The sequence below is a fragment of the Ammospiza caudacuta genome, chromosome 6 (genome assembly GCF_027887145.1).
Source record: "Ammospiza caudacuta isolate bAmmCau1 chromosome 6, bAmmCau1.pri, whole genome shotgun sequence".
In the NCBI taxonomy this organism is placed as follows: Eukaryota; Metazoa; Chordata; class Aves; order Passeriformes; family Passerellidae; genus Ammospiza; species Ammospiza caudacuta.
In genome coordinates this window covers 508,847-532,986 of record NC_080598.1, presented here as the reverse complement: position 1 = coordinate 532,986, position 24,140 = coordinate 508,847, and the positions used below count along the sequence as shown (strand labels likewise).

Below are 24,140 nucleotides of genomic sequence, written 5' to 3'. Positions count from 1 at the left end.
TTCACTGAGGGAATTGAGTCCAACTTGAGAGGTTGTTCTGTCATTCTTGGTAAATGAGAAAACAACTATTTTGTTCTCTCCTATTTTAATTATTTTTTTATGGCAAGCAAAGGCTTCACTGACCACATGGGTTGCCCCTAATGGGAGCTGCTGCTTAGAACATTCAGATGTGAGGCTTGCAAGGTTTGTGGGATTCCCTGAAGTGTTCTTCAGTGTTAGCCAAAATAAACAAAACAAATGTTGACAGTGAATTTAACTCCTTGGATCTAAAAGGGATTTTTTGGTCTTAGAATGCTGTGCCTTTATTTCTTCTGCAAATCCTTGCTGGAAATATTTCAAGTAGCAGAAGTACAAGAGTTGAGCTCTGTCTTAGTTGTTAAGAAATGCATTTTGGGGGGCATTACCCTTGTTTTTAAAACTCAAAGATTTTCTGGCAGAGAAGGTTTATATTTAACTGCAGAATTTTATAAAAATGAAAATTCTCCAATTCTGGCAGCTTAATGTGTGTGTGCATCTCTCTCCCCCTCCTTATCTTTTTTGAATAGATTTCTTCTGTTCAGAAGACGAGTGCAGATCTAGGCCAGGAGGAGATCGTGCAGCTGTGCATGAAAAACATAAAATGGGTGGAGGATCTTTTTGAAAAGTTTGGTGAACTCTTGAATCGTGTCCAGCAGAAATGCTCCTAACAGAAATGTGTCCCAAATCCCACATTTTTCTATGGCACTAACCTGATGGAACAGAAAGCTCAGAGAGAGGCTCTGATTTCTTTCACAATGCCAGACTGCATTCTTGTTCGTAGCCATTTTTATTTCTCTTTATGGAACTCTGTGCCTTGGCTCGTGCTAAGGAAAAGTGATGCTGCCAAGGAAATCAGTCCTTTGGAGATGGAACTAAACATAAACCTAACCACATTTTTAACCTGAAGAGTTATTTTCGATTTTGTAAACTATTGGATAACTTAGTTTTATTTTCAGAAATGTTTTTGACAAGTGATGAAGCATGCACTACGTATACTTTTTTTTCTTTTTTTATTGCTCAACAGATAACACTTAAAATACTACAGATTTTTCCATCCCTGACTAAGTGAGAGAAAAGTCAGCATTGGGGCGAACTAATTTGTACATGTCTGGCCACCAAATTTAGAGTTTTGTACATTTTGTGAACAGAGCTGGAGTGACATCAGTTTCTGCATACGTATATTGCCATCATAAAATCCAGAAATTTCATTATGCTTTATGGACTCCTTTTACTATTGTCATGTTTGGGAGACCAAACATGGAGTTGGTGCAATCCTATGACTGCTTTTGTGTCAAATTATATTGTAATGAAAGACAATGACCTTAACTATTTTCCCTGTTTTGAAGAAAAAAATATTTTCCTTTATACTGTGGTTTTTTTTTTCTTTTGGAAAAAAAAAAATCAATTGTACATTTTATCTCACTAATAGTTGTATTTTTCACAGAGGAAATATTGTGGTTAAAATTGTTACATGTATCTTTGTAATACACTTTCCATTGTTTTCAGTAAATCCTATTCATTTATATGTTGATTTTATATTGTAAACTATGTATCTCGAGGTAACCCTTTTGTTTATACAGGTTTGCTTCAGTGTTAACCAGAATAATGCCTAATGCATACTAGACTAGTTTTGCTTTAAGTGTAGTTGTGTTAGACACTGCAATTATTTCCTGGTATGTGAAAATAAATTTCTTACTAAACTAGCACTTGATTAACTGAGAGTTTAAATGAAGAGCTACTACACTTTATCTTGGTCAACAAAGATTGTTGATTGAAAATAGACTATATGCAGTGTTAAACACAGCTTACAAAATTGTTTGTAGAACTGGCAGTTGCAGAGCTGTTCTCTTTTTGGTGCCTTTCAAGTCTTCAGACATCTTTGTAGCTTTTCTCCCCCCTCCAGGTTGTTAACACTTCGTAGTGCCACTAGTCACACTCAGACAATGAATGTAATGGGCTCTGATCAGGAGAACATTTTCTTTGAATTTGCCAATAGAATGCCTTACTGAGTCATTCAGAATGGAGATGTACTCTACAGGCATCCTAAAAAAAAAAAGTCATGTTGGTCTTTTTTCAGAAAATGTCAAAAAAACCCTTCATTCCTTTATCCTTTTACTGCCACTTAGTGCCTTAATTTCAGCCAAGAGAGCAGGGTTCACTATTCATTGGCCAAATGAAGTAACGTTCATTGCCATGTGACCTTTCCCCCATGTTTTGATACTATTTAGTTGTTAAATATTCATTAGACCGTAGAACTATAAAGAGTTTAATGAATAGATGTGAAAATGAAATTATTTGATCTTGGGTAAGCAAATAGAGGTTTGAATATTAAAGTATGTACAGAATTTTAGCTGGTTAGATTTAGAACCTTGTAGGATGTTTACCGTATTTCCAAAGCTTTTCATCCTTACAAAGCAATAATTCTCCTTTACAATTTGTGTGCAGACTGCTATGAACAGAAATGGGTACGTGCCCTTGCCTTTTTTCAAGCCCCTTCCTGGTGGTTTTGCTTTAAAAAGGGAGGTCACTGTCGTGTTAATGACACGTTGTGCTACTGCTGTGTCTGCAGTTATCAAGGAGAGGAGGTGGGTTTGGGGTTAGGCAGAATGTGCAGATTGTTAGAGCAATCATGGAGCTAATTAATTCCCACGGTGCAGAGAGGGGTATCTGTGGGATTAAGGAATTTCTGTGGTTTCAGTCCTGTGAGTTTAGAGAGTGAAACCCAACCAGCAGAGTTAGCAGCCTTGGCAGCAATCAGACAAAATGATTTTAATGTAAATGTGCACACTGGAGTAGAAACGTGCCTGGTACACTCCTCAATCACCAGTGGGCATTCCCAAATTTCCATCCCTTACTGGGATGGCTGGCAATGCCTGCAGGTTGATGACAGGGAGTTACTTGCCCAGGCAGAGTTCTGTGGTCACGTTACAGTTTGGAAATTCCTAGTCTGTTTTAAAAATCATGAGGATACAGACTGAGGGAAGAATGGAATCAGCTCCTTGATGGTGTTGTAAAGAGCTGGTCAGGCTTTGTCTCTCTCACACCCCTTCCTAATGCTGCAGAGAGTTGAGAGGGTTTTCTGTGCTTTCTAGAAGATTACCACTACTGTGTACTTACTCTGGATTTTCTAATCTAGAAGTAGCTTTAGAAAGCTGCTTTCAGTCCTTAGACGCTAAAAAAAATAAATGAGAGGCTTTTGGAGTAGCTTGTCCCTGTTTAAAAAGGAAGTAATTTTAGCAACAACCATTCAAAATAAAAGGGAGGTGGGGGGCCAGGATGCTCTGCACTGCCATAGAAAGTGACCTGGCTTATTTTTGGCTGTTTTGTTCCCAAGGCCAGTTAAACAAGCACTGTGCCTGTAGAAGACAGGAAAAACTTGTCTTGAATAAAATTAACTGCCCCAGACTATTAAAGATTAATATAATGGAGCTTCCATCTTTGTCTTGGGGTGCAGAAATGGTGGCTAGATTGTTAATTTACCAAACCAGAATAAGTAAAACCAGAAACTCTTGAGTGTGTTGAAGGGTCATAAATCAAAGCAAAGCTTTGTTAGTAGGATTGAACAGGTTTTTTTATACTGAAGCAAACTTAATGGAAAAGTCAATGTACAAATTACTTTTTTTTTGCACAAATCCTTTGTTTTGTTGCCTTTTAGATAATGAAGTCTGCACCCACACCTCAGATTTTTTCCCCTTGGAGTAACAGTGAGGTCTTCATCCCTTAATATGACAGTGGAAATTGAGCACTGATTTGACTGCAAGAGAAGATGCACTGGGAAGGAACAAAGCCCTCCTTAGACTATGAATCAGCAGAACAGGAATGAAACAAATTGCATAATCAGTTATTTGGCTTTTAATTCCTCTATTCTATCCTTTAGTGTGGCATCCCAATTTACACTGGGTTTGGTTTTATTCAAATACAGCATTGCCCTTAAAGGCAGGTTTGCTTTGAGATGCTACTCCCAAAGTTTTGCTAGCAAAAAATCAGACACAAATTGGATTGAGAAATTATTTCTGAAAACAGCTAAGGACTTTAGGGTCTTGGAGGTTCTGTGGCATGTAATGTATTCATATATTGTCGAAATGAAATACTGCTTTTTAGAAAGTCAGATCTTACAGGCTGTCTTCCAAGTAAATGATTCCCATAGGAAATATATTTTAAATATTATTTAAATATTTACTACTATTTAAAACAATTTTAAAGCAGGAAAGCTAATACTATGGTCACAAAATGTCAGTGTGTCACCAACCATTTCTTATTTTGTTGCCAGCACTTGACATTTGGTCTCTCTTTACCCTATTATGAACCTGTGCATTCCACAGTGCACATTCTGCCATATTTTATTATTTAAGCTAATATTAACATGTCATTGGTAATAAATGCATGTTTTTCTGCATATCTGTTCTACGTATGGCAAAAATGAAGCTAGGGCTAATTAAGAGACACTATGCATTCTTAGTCCAGATTTTCAGGTGGTCCATAATACAATGTATGGAAATGTGAAAAAGGACAGTTTTGTACCATTCATGATGTTATTAACTAAACCCATTAAAGTGAAAACACTTTTTAAACAAAAACCTTATAATGCTTAGTCATTTGTTATTAAACCACAAGTCTTGAAAAGTCAAGATTGTTGGAAACAAATTGGCAATTTGGAATTTTTCCTGTATTTTCTGCTTGCAACATGAAGAAATACAATTCTACGGTTGGGTTTGGGTTGTTTTTTTTTTTTTCATTATGTTGACTGAAGTGAGCATGTCTGGTTGATCTGGATTTTTTTAATTCTGGGTTCTGAATTAATTCTTAATTCTGAATGAATTTGTACAATACATCTGCCAGATCTTCCACTGCTGTGGTGAGTGAGGAGCCTGACTGTTGGGGCAAGAGAGAATCTGCTGCTGTGATTCAGGTGGGGTTTACCTGAACTTCACTCTTCTCATTTGTTCTCTTTCTTGCTGGACTAGGATGTCATCTCTGTGTGCCTGAGAAGAAAAGGTGCTCACGGAGTTGTGGGATTTTTGCCCCCAACCACAAGGAATTACCCTGGATATTCTTAGCACTGCTTTTCCCTCGCACAGAGGGCTGAACCCCCATCCCATGCTGTGGATATTGGCCATAAGATCCACAGCAGCCCTTCTCTGGGCAGCTTGTTTGCAGAAAAAGGAGCTTCTGGAGGCTGGAATATTTTTTTTTTCATGGCTCTCTGTATAAGCTTCTTCCCAAACCAAGATGAATATAAAATGAGTCATTTTCCCATGAAATTGATTGTTGTTTTCTCCAAAAAATACTTTGGGAAGCAGGTAGGCAGAGCATGTCCGGCTGCAATCCTGAGGATTTCAATGCTGTGTTTCTGATACAGCTTTTAATTTCTGAAGTTTTTTTTTTTTTTTCCAAAAAGAATGAGGAAGAAGCTGAATGCACACATTCCTTTTAAGAAAGGAAAGCAGCTCATACTATCAGCAGTTTGTGGGTAAGTATCTTAGGCAATCAAAATGACGTGCTCTGCATTAGCTATTTGCCTTTTCCATAGATAACCTAACAAATCTTTGTTTCGTTTCTAGAAACTGAAGAAGAGAAAACCATATTAAAATTCTTTTCATTTGATTTCTTAAAAGAATACAGGACAAATACAGAGAACAAGCTTTTTATAAAGGAGAAAAAGAAATGGTGAGTCAGGGAAAACAGCAACAAACATTTCAGGGCTGTATTCTCTCATTTGTCCTGAGTATGTCTTGGGTTCTTGCTTTTAAAAGTTCCACTGGGCATTTTCTTTTCTTTGTGTGTGCTTAATTTTGGTTGGTTTTGTTTGGGTTTTTTTAGCTACCTGATGCCCAAAGGGTAGAGGGAAGCAGCAGAGCCCATGAGCAGGACTGAAGGAGCAGCTAAGGTCCTTCATTTTAGTTTTTATGAATAAATGAGGTTTTTATTTACATGTGTTATTTGAAATTGTAAACTATATAATTGGGAATACATGTAGCCTTCTCAAACTCCCAGAACATGTGATTGAAAGATCTTTTAAGTAAAATTATGTTGGCTTGCATCATCCTTTCCTTTCTAACTCTGCTGGCTGCTAGAGTGATTTGTCTGTGCATTATTTATGTATCAGATATTTTTGCTGTGGCAACAGAAGGTAAGTGATATGATAATTGAATAAAAGCTGGAGCATCAATGTTTTATTATGTGTTTAGGTCAAATGGGCATCTTGCTCAAAGCTCTGGGAGAATGAGGATTTAGAGCTCTTCCCTAAGTAAAGTAGCTTTGGTGGCTGCTGAAACCTCCCAGATTTTTGTTGTTGGTCAGAATGCAGAAATTGCTGTCCCTACAGCTTTCCTAGCAAACAACAGTAAGGGAACACTTACTTGTTTCAGTGCAGCCTCCAGCAACTTTGTTTAGAGGTAATTTGACCACAGCCAATGGACTTTGCACTGAAGGAGTTGAAGAGAGTGCTCACAGGTTCTGTGAGAATCCAAGTATTGCAATTCTGGGACCAGCTGCCTTAAATAAACCCCACAAACCAGGTAAAAGGAATGCTCAGCCAGGGACTGTCACTTTCTCTTTGACATGAACTGTACAAGTTCCCTTTGAGTTTAGTGGGGTAATAAAATTCTGCAGGATTCTTCTCAGGACATTTTCCTATCCTAAACCGTGGGCCTGGCAAATATGGCATAATTGAGTTAGGTGGCCTCAGCACATTGTTCAGTAATATAAAATGTAAATTATAGATTCCTGCTTCTAACAGAAACAATAAGCCTGATTCTATGCCCCAGAGCATATAGGATATGCAGCTGTTTTCTAAGAAAATCAAAACAAAGGGTCAAAATCAGGAATTCACTTTTGCTCAGCAAATCCATTTAGAGTTCTCACTTTTCTCCCCCCTCACCCACTAGCTCCTGCTATCCCATTAAGCTGGTGCCACTAGTGAGTGCTTGTGGGATTATGCCCTTTTCTGACCCAGACATGGGGCAACTGAACGCTGTTTTAAAAACTTTTATTCCATTTTCAGTCTCATGTGAAGGGTGAAACAATACAAATGTTATAATTCACACATCACAATCAGAAATGAACTATTTCCTAATTAAAATACATCATAAGTGTTTCTTTACGTATCAACTTTGACTACAACATGCTATAAATACCTTAAAACTAATCATCTAAAATTATCCCTCCTAAGTCCCACTACATCTTTTATAGTTCTATTTCTCTAAAATATGTAATCTTATTTATAAAACCCTTCTTTAAAACTTGTTTCTGGTTCCATTTCTCTCTCAACAATGTCTATTCTATTCTATAACGTTCCTAAGTCAACATTTTTTATCTCAAACTTTACATACAGTACATACTATGTAAACCTTCTGTCAAACTTTAAGGAATTCTCTACAATTTCTTACGTGTGCTCACTGGGTAGGAGGAACATGGAACTTGTCCCACAGTGAAGTTACCACCTGTGTTTATTTTGGTTTAGAGCAAATTTTGGAGAGAACTTTTTAAAGGGCTTTTTTTAAGAAAGTAGATTTAATTGGCTTTTCTCCCCAACTAGTCTGGGAGAAAATATTTAGAGAAAAGTGGAAAAAACCTGTTCATTAAATAATAAAATTTAAACAATAGACATAGAAACACAAGAAGTTTCAACTGTGTTTCCTAGAGGAGCCTGTGGTACAAGAGAGACTCCTCTCTTCTTCATGAACTGAGAATTGATTATCTGAAGAGCATTGATAGACTGAGAGTTATCTGAGGAGTAGTAACTGAATTGAGAATCCAGTGTTTTGTCTTACTGTGATGTGTTAGAAATTTGGTGGGGGGGAGGAGGAATGTTTTCATTCTGAGTTCTGTGTGTGTTTCTTTTTACATATAGTTGTAAGTTAATAAAGTCTTTTTCCTTTATTCCTAAGTTAAACCCTGCTTCGCTCTATTCCTGGTCACATCTCAGAGCAGACACTAAAGAAAATATATTTTCATGAAAGCATAAATTATTCACAGTGTCTCATTGCACTTCTGGCTGAGCAGCTTTCTGGCCTGCAGAGGACACTGAGCCGTCAATGTTCTGAGAGGAGTCTTTGCATACTAAATATTTTTCTTTACCAGCCAGGTTCATGGCTTGATCAGGGCTATAAAATTGGTTGGGAGAGGTTTGCTGTATAGTGCAAAAAATTTTTTGAACATGAAAAACTTAGGAATAATTAAAGAAATACAGATATTTAAATTTTCTAGTTAATGTGTCATAGTTTGACAATATGGTATCAGTGTAAGCAATATCCTTTTCTTAGAAGTTAGAAATTTGTTACTGATTTTAGTAGGTGTCTTGTAGGTTTTTAAAATGCTGACAGGTGCAAATTCTTAGTTAAAAGACTTTGCAGCTGAAATTTGCTTATGATATTAGTAAATTCATGTTCCATGTATGCTTTGGACCTAGAATGTTTGGATGATTATATTCTTTGAATTTTCTAGGTCGTTCTAGATATATTACAAGTAGAAATATTAAGAGAAAACTTATTAACATACATTCCAGGATCTCTTTAATACACAGTAGCCCATTCCTGAGACAGAAGTGTAATGTCTTCTTAGGAACTGTAATTCAGACTACAGTGCCAGGACTCATTTAGGGACAGTGAAGTCAGTCTCTGGTCACAGCATCTAATCGTGCTTGAAGTCCCAGGAAACCTCCACTAGAGGGAAAAGTAGGAAAATCCACTTCAGACAAAATCTTTTCTCTTTATTAGGACTGAGAAATGGGGGCTTGTGACCTCACAAGTGTGGTGAGGTTGCTTCATTCCCACTTCCTTGCCCTGAGGCACCTGGAGGATCAGTGTATGCCAGCTACTGTGGCTCCTCCTGGAGCGTGGGAAATGGATTTGTAGAGAGCTCTAGGTCAAGAAAATAGTATTGTCCAAAAGAAGTGACAATACTCTTTTCTTCACCTAGAGATGGGGCAACTGAGATGTGTTTTAAAGACTTTTATTCTATTTTTAGTCTTATGAGTAAAGTGAGACAATACATACAGATGTTGTAAAGTGAGACAACATACAGATGTTGTCATTCACGCTATCACAATTAGAAGCTATTTTCTAATTACAATACATTTACAAGTGTTTATATCAGTTTTTTACTACACTATGCTGTATATGCCTTAAAACTAGTCATCTAAAACAACTCCTCGTGAGTCTTACTACAATACATCTCTTACAGTTCTATTTCTCTGAAGTATCTAGTCTTATTTGTAAAACCATCTTTTGAAACTCTTTTCTAAATATCTAAAGTATTTCTAAATATCTAAAATATCTAAAGTATTATAGCTCTATTTCTCTAAAGTATCTAGTCTTATTTGTAAAACCATCCTTTGAAACTCTTTTCTAACTCCATTTCTGTCTCAACAACATCTATCCTAATTCCGTAACATTTCTAAGATCAGCATTTCTTATCTCCAAGTTGACATACAAAAGTGTGAACTTTCTAGAAGCTCTGTACGAGTGCACTCCGTGTTCCAGCGGGGGCCAGTGTGCAGCAGCACGGCTCAGCCTGCCCTGCCCGCCGTGCTCCCGCAGACACATCGCTATTCCAGCCCGCCACTGCAAGCATGGAGCTCCTGGACAATGCTCCCTTTGTCGCCAGAACCTTCTGTCCTGGCAGCTTGTTCATTGTTGTAGGCCCTTCAGAAATGCCAGGGTGGAATCCTTACAGATTTCACTTCACCGTGACATTCCAGAGCCACCCTTCAGGAGTGAGCGGTGCCCTCACCCAGGCCAAGTGTGCTCTGTGGTCACTAGATGGAATCATTGTATCCCTCAGAACCTGCCCCTGCCGTCTTGGTTTGGCAAGACAGGAGTCTGCTAAGGAAGGCAGGAGCCTCCCCTGAAATGGAGAATGTAAACCCCCCCCACCCCTCCCAATTGCTATAAATTTTAAATTAAGGGGCTCTCAGGTAAAAATATGGGAACAGGAAATAACAGTTCTTTAATAGGGAAGAAAAAAGGATAAAATAAACAATGCAGTGAACTAGAACAACACTGCCAGAGTCAGAGCCCAACCTGGCACCCTGTGGGTCAGGCTGTTGGTGGCAGTCCCATTGGAATTGTGGCTCAGCCCTCCTGCAGTGTCAGGGGTGGTTCTGCTGGAGCAGGATCCTGTAGAGAAGGATGGATTCTTCCTCTGAAGATCCAGTGGAAGGAGAGGCAGCTGCTGTTCCTCTGGGGAATCCCGTGGTGTCTCAAAACCTCTGGATTATATCTGGGTAGCAATGCTTGGCTCCTCCCTCTGGATTATATCTGGGTAGCAATGCTTGGCTCCTCCCTCTGGATTATATCTGGGTAGCAATGCTTGGCTCCTCCCCCTGGATTATATCTGGGTAGCAATTCTTGGCTCCTCCCTCTGGATTATATCTGGGTAGCAATGCTTGGCTCCTCCCTCTGGGCTCACATCTCCCAGTGGGATGTTATAGTTCTTATCAGCCATGCAGTGACATTCAATAGCTGTTATCAGCAGGGAGGTGTGAATGTGGTCACTCAGAGAGATAAGGCAAACTGCCCACTTGACAAAAGATAATCTGCCATACGGATGGTAATAGAATACATCTTGCATTGCAATCTGGAACACCTATCCATGCAGGGTGACCCCAATGTAGGGAATGATGTGCTCTGACTCCATGGTTCAGAAAGCTCAACCAATGCTATACTGTGAGCTATATACTATAGAGCTATAAGTATATAGCTCATAAGTATATAAACTAGAAGTATATAGCTATAAGTTATACTATATTACACTAATGCTAAACAAAATTACATACTAAAGAGATGCTATACTAAAGAATACTAAAGAAAAACCTGTGGCTGTCTCCAAACAGTCACGACACACACATGGATCCAACTGGCCAATCAGTCCAAACAACCCTCAGCAGAATCCAATTAACAAATCACTTTGGGGAAACATGCTCCATAACACATTCCACATGTGCCAAACAACAGGAGCAGCAAGTAGAGATAACAATTGTTTTCTCTTCTTCTCTGAGCTTCTCACTGCCTTTCCCTAGGAGAAATCCCTGGGAACTTCTCCCTGCTGCTCTCTGTGACAAGAGCTGTGACACTACGCCATCCTCTTTAGTAATTCCTATGAGGATGGGAAATGGGACCAAGCAGTGAGTCTGTGAGTAACCTACTCTGCATCCTAAGGGAGAGTGTCTGTGCTCTGCAGCCCGTGGAGCTCAGCCCCAAGCAATGCTCCTGCTCTGAGCTGCAAATGGCAGAACCTGTTTGTCAGTACTAAGGGAGATCCCCTGTGCCAGCCCTGTAATCCACCCTCAGATCTGTCCAGCTTGTCAAACAGCCCTTTGCAATCTGCTATTTTGTGTGAATAGCTGTTCGTGTTATTGAATTTGAGATTACCAGATGTGAAAATTGTGTATTTTATGATTGGCTTTTTGCAAATATTAAAATGAATATTATATGTGTTGTGTTAGAAAGTAATGCTGTATTAATTAAGTACTGTGTTAAATATAGTTTTAGGTTATAAAAAAATGTTAAAATAGAAACTATGCTATGTAGGATAATTTTTTTAAAGAAAGGACTCGCAGCAAGACAGCAGCCACAGGACACCTGAATCTTCCAGAGAAAAAGAATTTATTGCCCTCTTATCAGAAGAAATTAACTTCTTCCCACCTCGAAGGCACTGTAAAGATTAAGAGGAAGAAGTTGATGATGACCAGACGGAATCCTGTATTTGAATGGAATTTATGCATCCTGTATGAGGTGTATGAATATGCAACAGGTTATTGTTTTTAAGGGTTAACGTGAGTCCTTTTTCAGGCTCATGCTGCCCAGAAAAAGGTACCTGGATGTCTGTAACTCTTCGTCTCTATTGTCTCATATTGTCCTAATTCAAATTGTCCAAATTACTATTACTCTAATTGTATTACTATTTTTATAACCATTTGATTACTATTAAACTTTAAAAATTTTAAAAACAAGAGACTGGCGTTTATCACGCTAGAGAAGAGTTTTCCCATTTTTATAGGTCCCTTTCATTACTGAAAACCTTTTGCACTGGCCTTTGTATCCTCAGGCATTGCAGTAGAGCAGATTTGACAATGCCCTGATAATTGTAGCAATTTCTGTACCAGAAGCTGTTGATTTTCCCTTCCATGAGGATCTCTGTGCGACAGTGAACCAAATGCTGAACTTTAATTTGTCTCGACATTTGTCAATGGAATGGAGCAACATTTTAAGCGTTACTCTTTATAATGTACTCCTTTCATCAACTTCAGCACTGTAGTGAATACAGGCATTGTTGATATTTAAGTGGGGAAGAAACAGAAGTGTAACTGTTCTAAATAACTGGAATATTTTTCTGAATTTTTATGGTAATTATTGCTATGCTTTTTCAGAAACAGAAAACTATTGGCTTCAACAGATCCTGATGACAATGGCAATAAATTTTATGTACATATACATTTAAGCTATGTTGATATACACTTAATCTTTAAAGCTTTATTGTTGTGGGAAGGCATTTGAAATCTAAAGAATAAAGTTTGGTATAGAAGAGAGAGCCTTCTGACGTGCTTGAGATGTAAGAGAGGCATGTGAAATGCAGAGTTCTATGTTAACCATTCAAGAAAGTGGAATCTGAATTCATTTGAAAATAAGAAATTGGATGGTACTGTTCTGCAAAAATCCCTCTTTATTTCCTAGTCAATTTTCAGTGATAAGTCACTGTCTGTTTTGGTGTTTAAAATTTGAATACTAATTGGAACTCTGAACAATTCTGGGTTTTAGAATAGCTTATGTTCCAGCTTTGGTGTCCTTCCATTTTTTTTTAAGTTATGAAATTAAAACTTTCTCCTGTGTTTTTTTTCATGAACACATAACATTTCTCAGTCACTTAACCAAACATTGATCTGTTGCAGATAAAACAGCAGCACCCCTATAGAATAGAACAGCACCCCTATAAAATAGAATATTTTCTATTGATACGCCTCTCATGTTTTTACTTTGTGTAAGGTCTTATATCCAATTAGATCTCCTTTGTTATCTGGAAGAACAGTGCTCAGAATATCTGGAAATTCCAGGTGCTGTCACTTCCCCATCCTGATTGGCAGCCCAGATTCCAGGTTCATTATGGGAAAAGCTTTTTGCATTTTGCACACAGGTGTGCATCATTGCTCCCTTTGTGAGCTGCAGGTTTCCATTTGGCCTTGTCTCCCTCCATGATCAGACAAGACCTGAACGTGGCTCTTTATCCTTTACCATCTTTATCCTTGAGCAAACACTTAATTGACATGAGGAAATTAATCAACAGACATGTCTGAAATTGTGGCTGTTGAATTTAAATACTCTGTTTCTGCTTTATGCTTCTAATTAAACCCTACAGGTCTTACATGAGACTCAGAAATTCTTGAAAACTGAAGTTTTTAAGTTCTTCAAAACTTAACCACTCTCTTGATCCTTTTGTAGCTGGTAGGAGTATTTCTAGATGACCTGGAAATAAATGAAAACAGATTTTTATTCTGCTGTTCCTTGCTATAAAAGTCCTTTGCAACAGTTGAAAATAATTTGACACAACTGTGGCTTTTATTAGGACTAGGACTTCTGTTAAAAATACATTGGTCTCAAACAATTTTGTGAATAAATTAACATAATTTAGTGTCTTTGTAATTGGCATTCTCTTGTGCATCCCGTGTTCAGGTTTATGGATGTTAATTGGGGGGAATCTGCTGTGGAAGGGGAAACCAGACACAGGGGGTTGTACTTTTATCCTGAGCTCTTTCCACTATGGTCTGAGGAATTCCCCCAGCCAAAACCATCCTGGCTGCATGAGGCTGCACTATTTAGAGTGACTAAATAAAATTATAAACGAATTATTATATTGACAATAATTATGTATATATTAAGTTTAAATGTGCTTTAGGAAAGCATTTTACAATAATATTATTTTAAGAAATAGCAAAAGATGGCATTTCTCAAATCCTGTCCGACCAGCCAGTATCTGCTGCCTGCCCCGTCAAAACTGGGGTGCCAGGGCTGCGCTCACTGCACGAGGAGGAGCTTCTTGCACCGAAGGCGGCAGCGCACCGGCACAGACACTCCAGAGCCCCCCGAGCGCGTTCCTGTTGTGGGAAGACATTTGAAATCTAAAGAATAAAGTTTGGTACAGAAGAGAGAGCCTTCTGACGTGCTTGAGATGTAAGAGAGACACGTGAAATGCCTCGCCGGGGGATTACACCCGACGGTCCCCACGGGTCCCTTCCGCCCACGCCGCGGCCGCTCGGGCGGTGCCGGGCCGGTCTCTGCCCTTCCCGCGCCGTGCCGGGCGCCGCCCCGGGGCGGGGGCGCGGCAGCTCCGCCCCCGCGGGCCCCGAGAGCCGCCTTGGAGCGGCCGATGCGCGGAGCGGCCGGCGCTCGCCATGGCCACGGTGCGGGAGAAGGCGGCGGCTCTGAGCCTCAGCGCGGCCTGCAGCCCCGCCGCCAGGCCCCCGGGTACGGCCCAGCACCGGGGATACCGGGGAGCGGGGCAGGGAATGGGAGCGGGAGCGGCGTGGAGTGGGATGCGGCTCCCGCCGGCGGCGGCTGCTGCGCTCGGCGCCTTTCCCGGCTCCGGGAGGTTCAAAACTTGGCCGCGCTCCGGGAGCCGCTTCCGCGGGGATCCCGTCCCGGCTGTGCCCGCTCCGGGCCGGGCGGCAGCGCCGGGACCCGCGGGACCCTGCCCTGCCCGTCCCTGCCCTGCCCGTCCCTGCCCTGCCCGTCCCTGCCCTGCCCGTCCCTGCCCTGCCCGTCCCTGCCCTGCCCGTCCCTGCCCTGCCCGCGGAGCTGCCGCCGGAGTCGCTGCCGGGGAGGCTCGGGCAGCTCCGCGGCCCCAGCTCGGTTTAGGAGCAGGTGCCTCGGTGGCGCAGCCTAAGCGGTGACCGGGCGCGCTCGCTGGAAAGCGGTTTTGCCCTTTTTCTTTCCCTGCCTTTGCCCTTTTTCTTTCCCTGCCTTTGCCCTTTTTCTTTCCCCACCTTAACTTTGTGGAAAGTTGTTGTCCTAATGGTACACTTCATACCGCTTCCCTCAGAAAAGATCCGAAGCGCTGGTAAGGCTGTGAGCGGTAGTTAGAGCATTGCAGGTGCTTGTGTTTATTCTAGCGCTGGAAACCAGCGCGGTTGTGTGTTTGGTGGTGTCGGGTTTGGGGTTCTTCCCTCCCAAAGAGCATAGCTGGCTGTTGGAATGTAGGGCAGGAAGCGAATTCCGTGTTCGCTGTGTTTGTTCTGCCTTCCTGAAGGTGTCATCGGGTTGAAGTGTCAGCAGTTCTGTACCTTGTCTGTCTTGTACTTTTAAAGCTTTGGAAACTGAAGGTTCTGGGAGATTTCTCCCTTGGCTGGTTCAATGCTGTGTGTTAGCTGCTTTGCTTTACTTTTCTCTCTTTTTTTTTTTTTTTTTTTTTTTTTTTTTTTTTTTTTTTTTTTTTTTTTTTCTGGCTTGAATCTTTTCAGAAACAAAAGATGCTGTCTTTCTGAAGAGTTGCTGTGTTCAGATGGTGGTGTGTTCCTTGCTTTCTCTCCCTCTTCCCAGTCTTCACTGCCCCTATACCTTTCCTTTTCCCCTTGCTTATTTGCCAGTTTGGGCTTTCCTGCAGCTGGGGATCAGCTGAAAACTGATTGGTGATTTGGTGCCTCAAACTGGAATACACCTCTCTAGCTAAAGCCACTTCAGACTAAACAGCAGAAACAACCTCCTCCTGCATCCCTGTGGAAAACGCTCGTGGTAATATGTTCCAGAAGGGGTTGCATGTTGTTGTTTTTTTCAAACACTGCCTTGCACTGTTAATTCATTTGGTTTGAGGTCTGTCACAATCCCAGCTGGCTTTCTGTAGGATTGCTGCCAACTCCTCCTTCCATATTTTGTCCTTCAGCTTTTGATTTCCCTCTTCTTCCTCTGCTTTCACTCTTAGTAAATTATTCATCTGACTTAGTGAAAAACACGTTCTAATTCTAGCCTCCCTGGTGGCCGCAGCTCTCCCCAGTTGGGTGCCACCTGCTCAAAAACAAACTTTCGTGTGTTTTTGAGTCCTTGTGGAGGCTGAGTGCAGCCTCCGGTCAAACTGTTGGCTGCTGGCATTTTGTTCTAATCAGACTGGTAAATGAGTAATAGTTCAGTGGTTTCACTGGGGGCGGGAGGGCAGACGGGCTGGGTGACAGAGGGAGCCGTGCTGGCAAAGGGCTCTCTGGTGGCATCGGTGTGGAGTCGGTGCCATCTCCAGAGGATCCATGCACTTGTTAGTGGTGTGCTGAGCACTGTGTTAGGTAGCTTGTGTGTTGTGTGCACAATCCTGGAGCAAGCAGGGTTCTGAGGTGTCTCTTCATCCCTGTTCCCTGCCCAGCTGTGTTGTGGAGGAGCCGGGGTGTTAGGAGTGCACGCAGCTGGTTTGTGGTTGTGGGACTTAGCAGTGGCTCTGCAGGGGTGACCATTAGGTGACCAAGGGACACAAAAGGACAAAGTGAGAGGCCGACAAAACAGGAACTCCTGGTCGCAAAGCTTTAGGCTGGTGTAGCGAGGGGAAGCGCCAAAGAGAGAGAGGGACAGGGGCGCAGAGCAGGCAGACTTGCTGAGGAAGTAACACAGTGTTAATGCCTGAGCAACCCGAGCCAAAGTGGAAGTCTGACAGATTTTTAAACCCTTACGAGGTTGAGGAAAGCTGGAAGCCAGAGAGGGGGCTGTTCTCTGAGGCTGCAGCATGAATTCAGGCTTTGTGTGTGTTCTCAGGCTTCAGCCTGGCGCAGAAGCCGTTCGGAGCCACCTTCGTCTGGAGCAGCATCATCAGCGCCCTCCAGACTCAAGTGGAAGTGAAGAAGCGCCGCCAGAACCTCAAGAGTTACCACGACTGCTTCATCGGCTCGGATGCAGTGGATGTTGTCTTTGCCCACCTCCTGCAGAACAAGTATTTTGGGGACGTGGATATCTCCCGGGCTAAGGTGGTGCGGGTGTGCCAGGCGCTGATGGACTGCAAAGTGTTCGAGGCCGTCTCCACCAGGGTCTTTGGCAAAGACAAACGCTCCGTGTTTGAGGACAGCAGCTGCAGCCTCTACCGATTCACAAACGCCCCCAGGCAGCCGGAGTTTGAGAAGGATTACCAGCAGTGTACCCCGCAGAGGTTAGTACGGGGAGGTGAAGAGAAATTATTTACAAGAGGAAAATATTATGTGTTCTGGGGGAGAGAAAAGCGAATTTGTTCGTTTAAGGGGTAAAAATAGACACTGCATAGATGTTTGTGGAGATGTGGGTGGAAGACAGGTAGGAAAGAGCAATTTGAAGAGAGTAAACCACACAGCCTACATGGCTGCTTGTTTTCTCTGTCTGTTGTCACCTCGCCTTGGGGGAGGGAGGTGAGAGGGTAGAAATTAAGTGCATTTACATACTGATCTAAATCAATATAACCAGCTGGAATGCATCAAGCAGGCTAATGCAACAGGGCAATCTAGTCACTGCACATCTAGCTCTGGCATAAACCAGTAATCCATGCACCTTCTAAGAAAACGTTTTCTCCTTTCACCATCTTCGCTTTGCTACACTTCCAACTTTACTCTTTTTTTTTTAGCTGTTTCTTTATGCATGTATGACTTGTTCCCAGGCAGGGTAGCAGGCTGTTCTGCTATTGCGCTCCATCCTAGAACCAGAGGCAAGTGCAATGGTGAGGTTTTTTTGTTTCCCTGTCCCTTTAGGAGTGGGCAAAGAAATCCCTGGTGCTAACTAACCCCACACAAAGCACAATGTGTAGATGCCACTTTGCCACATAACTTCCCTTCAACAGTTTTTGTGAAGTGTTCGTCTCTTCACCTATTCTGACATATTCTTACAAGAAACTCCGTGGATGTATTTAATGCAGCAGTTTTAGCAATGTGCGCTTTTGGAGATTGTAAATGGTATTGACCCCAAATTCCTTATTTGACTGACGTATTCATGTGAGTAGCAAATGTGGACTTGAGTGCATCAACCCTGATGAAAAAAGCAGAGGAACACAGATTAAAAATATTTCCTTTGTCCTGCTTCTCCCCTTTCTCCCACTGGCTCTTGTTCTTTCCTGAAGCATACTGTCCCAAGTCTTTATTTAAAAAGAGAATTAATGAGAAATTAAAATCACTTTAATTATATGTGGTATTTAAAAATACTTCCATCACAAGAGCTGTTAAAGTGAGACTTAGAATATATTTAACAAACAGTCGTTAAACTGGATTATTCCTGTTTTATTAGTGTAGAATGAAGGTGTTTTTCTTCTGGGCAGGGCACAGATCCATCGGGTTACATTTCTTCATTTAGTCAAAGGAGCAGCTCTGTCAATACATGCATATCCATGTCAAAGGTAGTGGACATCAAAAAGATATTGCAGTGCCCTAAAACAAAGAGCTGGCAATTGAAATCATACAGCTCTGCTTGGAGAAACAGTAATTTTGTGGCTGGAGTGGCTCTGTTACATGCAAATAATTTTTGCAGGTATGATAGATTCTCTTGGGTGACTTGGACAGAGGAAATGTCAGGCAGGGGAGATGAGGGGGATTATGTAAACATCTATACAGGAGAAAATTTTTGATCTTGGGACAGTTACCCATATCTGTATGTTGCATGATATATTTGGTTATCCATGTATTTGGTTATACATATACATATATAAACTGGTTTTAATCTCAGATACGAGAACAGCACGTTGCTCTACAATACCCCATTCAAACCAGAAAGCTTGGAGGATCTTTGGGAAAACCTGAGTCTAAATCCTGCAAGCAGCCCTCAAGTAAACATCTCAGACAGCTTGTCCCGGCGAGGTAAGCCAAATAATGTCCCAGTCATTGCCTGTGGGAGAAGGAAAATCCCTCTGCAGGACTTGTGCCCCTCAGGTTGGAGAGGGAGGCAAACTGACACTCACAGTATTTTGGTTTAACCACCATGTCATGAAAAGGCAAATTATATTTGTTGCAGGCTTGCCTTTTGCCTTTTTATTTCATCAGACAGGAGGCATTATCTCTTGATTGAAATAAATCAGCGTTGACTTTTGTGGAGAAGAATACCCAATGTGTGGAGCTTGATTTGAGTTAGAAATATTCGTAATACTCGGTTACCTGCACTACTTGTGCTGGTATTGAGTATTATGAGCTTGATTCGAGTTAGAAATATTCCTAATACTCAGTGACCTGCGCTGGTTGTGCTGGTTTTAGTCAGGGCAAATAGTCTACTGTTAGCTGGAAGTGAATTGTGTATCTGCATGTCCAGCACTCCTTCAGTGTTGTGTGAAACTCTTGACAATTCACTGCTTGTCTTTCAGACCAAACTATGATCTGATGTGTTTTTTCCTTTGGTTAAAAGTGCTAATGCATCCTAGAAACTGTGGTTTCATCATAGGGAAATATTCAAGGAAGCTGTGATAAGGAGAGTGTCACTGTTGTGCTTTATTTTTTATCCCTTATCTAGAACAAAGATTGTTTGCAAATTAGAGCACAAAGAGTGTAAGGCACTTCAGATTTATTCGAAAAGCAGTTCTCCCACACTTGTAGCTAACTAAACAAATGGGTAATTCTTGCCCTTTTGTGGTGATAAAAGGCACTTCAAGCTGATAAGAGCCACATGCTTTGCTACTGCAAGTCTCCGCTTTGGTAAAATCAATCTGTTAGGTTAGGCCCGATGGGAGGAAGGGAGTTATCTTCCTTGGGATCAGTTTTTGCACATTGCTGAGTCTCTCTGTGCTTTGTGTATGCACCTTCCCCAGTTATTAATGAAGTGTGGCAAGAACAAACAATTGCTCGCCTGCTGCAGCTGGTGGACCTCCCTCTGCTGGAGTCTCTGCTGGAGCACCAGGAGATCAGAGCTCAGCTGCCAGAGCCCAGGAAGGCACCTGGCTATGTCATCACCAGCAACTACCTGGACAGAGAGATCCTCAAGGCTTTCAGTGACTCTCAGTAAGCAATCCTTGCTCTCCTCTGCAGCTCTGAAGAACTTTCTGCTTTCAGGAGAGTGTAAAGCACAGTTGGGCTTCGGGGGGATGTAGCAAATGTAGCAGTCTCAGTGCTGCAGAAAGGATGTGAGCTTTTTTTCCCTGTTGGACTTGACTGGAATAACTGGTAAATATCAGTTGCTTGGTGAGCATGTCTGCTGAGCACTGGGATGGGTTTTGAATGCAATGACAGTAGCTGAGGGTGTTCAGAGGGGAAAATCTTTGTTGCGTTGAGGGAAGGATAGAGGGTTTGTAATCATCATGAAAGTTTTTCCTGGAGACATTGCTTGTGAGGAACTAGTTTAGTTTCTCCTACTGTATTCAAAGAGCTAAGAATGTTGAGCTTGAAACTGTGCATAGAGGTGAAAAAACATTCTCAGAAAAACTTGTACCAGTCTGAATCAGATCAAGGTTCATGTTTCTGTTTATCCAGCGCTAATTGTGTCCTTATCAAACAGTAGAGGACATGATTGACTTTGGGTTTTACTGCTTGGGCCTGTTTACTTGTGGGTTACTAATTTTTCATCTTGATTAAATACATAACAAAGAGGCTTATGGCTGTGATCTGCCCCAGTGTGTCAGGTGAAGTGTCTTGTGTGTGAATCTCCAATGGGTTTTAGTGCCCGCACGCTCAGTTTTCAGTGTGATGAAGGAACCAGTCTGCCTGCTCTCTGTGGAAAGCATTGCAGCCAGCTCTGAAGGGCACCCTCAAGTAAAGGTACAACCCCAAACCTCTCTGTCTTCCAGGACAGACGAGTGGCTCTCTGCAGCAATTGATTGCTTGGAATATCTTCCTGATCATATGGTGGTGGATATTAGCAGGAACCTGCCTGATCAGCCAGACAAAGCAGATTCCTGGAAGCTGCTGCTGTTTGAAAACATTGGGAGATACTACAGCCAAAAAAAGGAGCCACTCTTAAGCCATGCATCTGAAATTCATTTAGGAATTGCAGAACTGTTAGGTAAGTAAGATAGAGCTGCGTTCCAATGCTTATGTGAGATATGTACTAAGAAACTGAGTGTTTACCTCAGGAGCTGAGAATAAAAGCTGACTTCTACAAGTGGCTTTTTGTTTTGTTTTGGGTTTGTTTGTTTGAGGATTTTATATATGGTTGGGTTTTTTTTTTTTAATTTCTAGTCATAAGGACTGTTCTTTGACATTTTGGTTCTTACTGCATGCAGCTCTGTAATCATTGTTCAGGTGTATGTAGAATGGCTGTGAAACCAGAGTGTTACTATTTGGTACTAGCTGATATCCATGGAAGTCAGATATCCAAGGGAAATGAAATACAAATATAGCCTAATAGTAAATATTTAGGCTGTAAGAGCTAAACTGAAAGGTGTACATACTTTGTATCCCATTGGCAACTTTTAATTTTTCTTCTTTACTTGTTTTTAAATTTTGTTTGGACACCATTTTAGAAAGCTTATGATGTTTTAGTTCTCAACATTTTATCCCAGATCATCTTATTTTTCGTAAGTTCTCTGCCTTGATTATTCTCCTTTTTTCATGTTAACTGGAATACTTAGCCTTTATATCCCATTCTTCTTCTCTACATGATAAAGGATATTAGCACAGCCTACTTCATTTAAACAATTCACAACTCTAAAATGACTATTCTGCATAGTAAGGCAAATTAAAACTTAGCAAACTTCTACAAAGTAATTTGCAATTAACTCATCAAACTAGCCCATGTATCTAGGACATATTCCTCAGGTTTTCTGAGGTCTTTATTACCACAAGCAGAGGTCATTCTTTTGTTTTGTTTTTAATAGAACCATTTTCCTTTTTCAGTATTTCTCACCCCCTTTAAGATGGCTGAACTGTAATTGAACTTAATTACAAGGGAGCTTTAATGCCAGGCTGAAGGTCTGTGTGTGGGGTGTTGTCAGAGGCTCTGCAAGCAGCTCTCCTCAGCCTGGGAGAGGTTTTTGGGAGAATGGATTGCTGTGTTTGGCAGGTTCTGTTTAGAGAGAAGGGCATCTCTTTAGTGGCTAATTCACGTGTTTCATGGTAACGTTTATTTAAATGAATATGGCAATGGATCCCTTTCTCTCTCCCCAGTGAATGGGAAGATGGAGCAGTCTTTAGAAGCTGTTCAGCTCTATTTGAAGCTCCTAGACAGCCAAGTCAGGGAGGAGTTCAGGAGACTGCTGTACTTCATGGCTGTTGCAGCACATAGTTCTGAGCTCAAGCTACAGAAGGAGGTAAATCTGCATTCTTGACGGTTGTTTTGCTCTTTCTGAAATCCAGATTGCCCAGGTACTGGTCAGAAACCACCTTTGTAGTTTAAATTTGTGACTACAGGAAAAGCCATGTCTCAGAAGAACAAAGGTGGACACTAACTCTCCTCTTCTGGTCATTATTTCCCTTTGTTCTGTAGAGTGACAACAGGATGGTCGTGAAAAGAACATTCTCTAAAGCTATTATCAACAATAAAAACTTGTCCAGAGGGAAAACTGACCTCCTGATCTTGTTCCTTGTGGACAACCAGAGAGATGTGTTGAAGGTAGGAGCTGGAAAATGGCCAGGTTTTGTTTGTCTGAAACTCGATGGAGAACTTTGATGGAAAAGCTGCTGTTGCCTTGTCCTCTTTTTCTGTTCCAGGTCCCAGGGGCACTGCACAAAATGGTCAGCGATAAACTGCTGGCCCTGCAGAAAGGCCAGGATCCCAGCAAGATACCAGGTAACCCTTCCCACTGAGCTTTGTCATCTTGTCATGCCCACAAATGCAAAAAAAGTTTGTAACAATGGCTGATGTGATCTAAAGGAGGGTGGGTCCCTGGAATCTCGAGAGTGGGTGGAGTGTGGTGATAATCCTCTGAATATCTCACCTTTCCTTTCAGGTTATACCTTTTGCCAAAAGCTGGATGAGAGAGAGTATCGCTCCAACACAGAGAAGACCACAAAAGATGAGCTGTTCTCTCTATTGAAAGCTATTGATGAAGATTCAAAGCTCTCTGACAAAGAGAGAAAGAGGCTGCTAGATCAGTTTCATAGTAGTAATCCAAGTATTTTTATGCAGTATTTTGGAGACAGAGTTACTAATGTGTGTAAATATTGATTACTTTGTATACCCCAGCAGTGAAAACACTAATATATTTGTAAATCTTTTATATTCATGTATCTGCCTAATAAAGTTATTTTGTGGAAATTGATGGAATTTATGCAATTATTACCAATGCCAACAGTAACTGAGTTTGACCTTTATTTATAGTTTAGCTTTTCTCATTGGTAATTGCTATAGGACCAAAATAATTCCTTTTTCTCCCCAAAAGCCAAGTATTCAATATACTCTATTCAAGTATCAAAATCACTGAGATGGAAGACACCATGAATGAAATCTCTGCCACCTTTTGCCCCAGCACTGAGTTTTATGGGTTTTTTTTTTCCCTAATTTGCCTTAGATTATGTATTACATAAAACATTGATCTTTGACTTGCTGTGTGCTGAAAAGAGAGCTAAAAAACATGTTCTGCTTGATACTGCACAGCTTTTCTTCAGGCTTGCCAGCCAACTAACTCATGTGTGTGCTGAATTACTGTGCTGTTTTAAGCTAAATGGCACCACGGTGAGGAACTGGCTCTCCTGGGGTGGTGAATGCAGCCTGGATTTTTAAGTCAGCTGGCTTTGGTTGCCACAGGCTGTGCTGTCAGTGGCTGGTTATCTTCATCCCTGCAGGGTTTTGCTCTGTCTGTAACTCTTACTGATGGCACCAGCTGTAATTAGAAAAGTGCTGGAGCAAAGGAAGGGCCTGTGGCATTTTTTTCTTCATGGCTGGTCTGCAGTGGAAATACCAAGATTCGCAACTTGGGCAACTGCAATCACATGCATATATATATATATATCTAACATGATCAGTTATCTAATTTTGACTCTTGTGCAGTTAACTTTGGAATGATATCACCAAAACTTCATTACAGCTGCTGTTGGGAAAAAAAAATACCAACCAAGTTTTGTTCAGTTTAAAGTGTTGAGCTCTGTTCTTTTATTTAGGAGCAAAAACTAATTTAATTATGATAACAAAGTAGTAATAACTGTTACAGGCATATGTGATGAGCTGTTCTTAAAAAGCTTCATCTTGTGTCAGACTCTCATGTCTCACTAACTAATGCTTCAGTGATTACTGGTGTCTGCTGCCAGGGGCCAGAGGGTTTCTCTGAAATGGAGCTGAAGGACTTGGTGT

At 41.3% G+C, this 24,140-nt stretch overlaps 2 protein-coding genes across 2 annotated transcripts in view; both read left to right on the top strand.

Moving 5' to 3' along the window:
* The window catches only part of QSER1 (glutamine and serine rich 1), a 43,881-nt gene extending 39,321 nt beyond the window's left edge, over positions 1-4,560 (top strand). The window contains exon 13 of the mRNA XM_058806841.1: positions 546-4,560. Within this exon, the coding sequence (XP_058662824.1) occupies positions 546-686 (141 nt within the window). The 3' untranslated portion in view covers positions 687-4,560. The remainder of the gene's footprint in view (positions 1-545) is intronic.
* A 9,833-nt stretch (positions 4,561-14,393) lies between these two features.
* Positions 14,394-23,108, top strand: DEPDC7 (DEP domain containing 7). Its single transcript, XM_058807548.1, has 9 exons — positions 14,394-14,477; positions 16,740-17,127; positions 18,660-18,790; positions 19,729-19,918; positions 20,701-20,915; positions 22,019-22,161; positions 22,338-22,463; positions 22,562-22,640; positions 22,801-23,108. The coding sequence occupies exons 1-9, from the start codon at positions 14,405-14,407 to the stop codon at positions 23,016-23,018; spliced, it is 1,563 nt and encodes a 520-aa protein (XP_058663531.1). The 5' UTR covers positions 14,394-14,404; the 3' UTR covers positions 23,019-23,108.
* Positions 23,109-24,140: the final 1,032 nt, after the last annotated feature.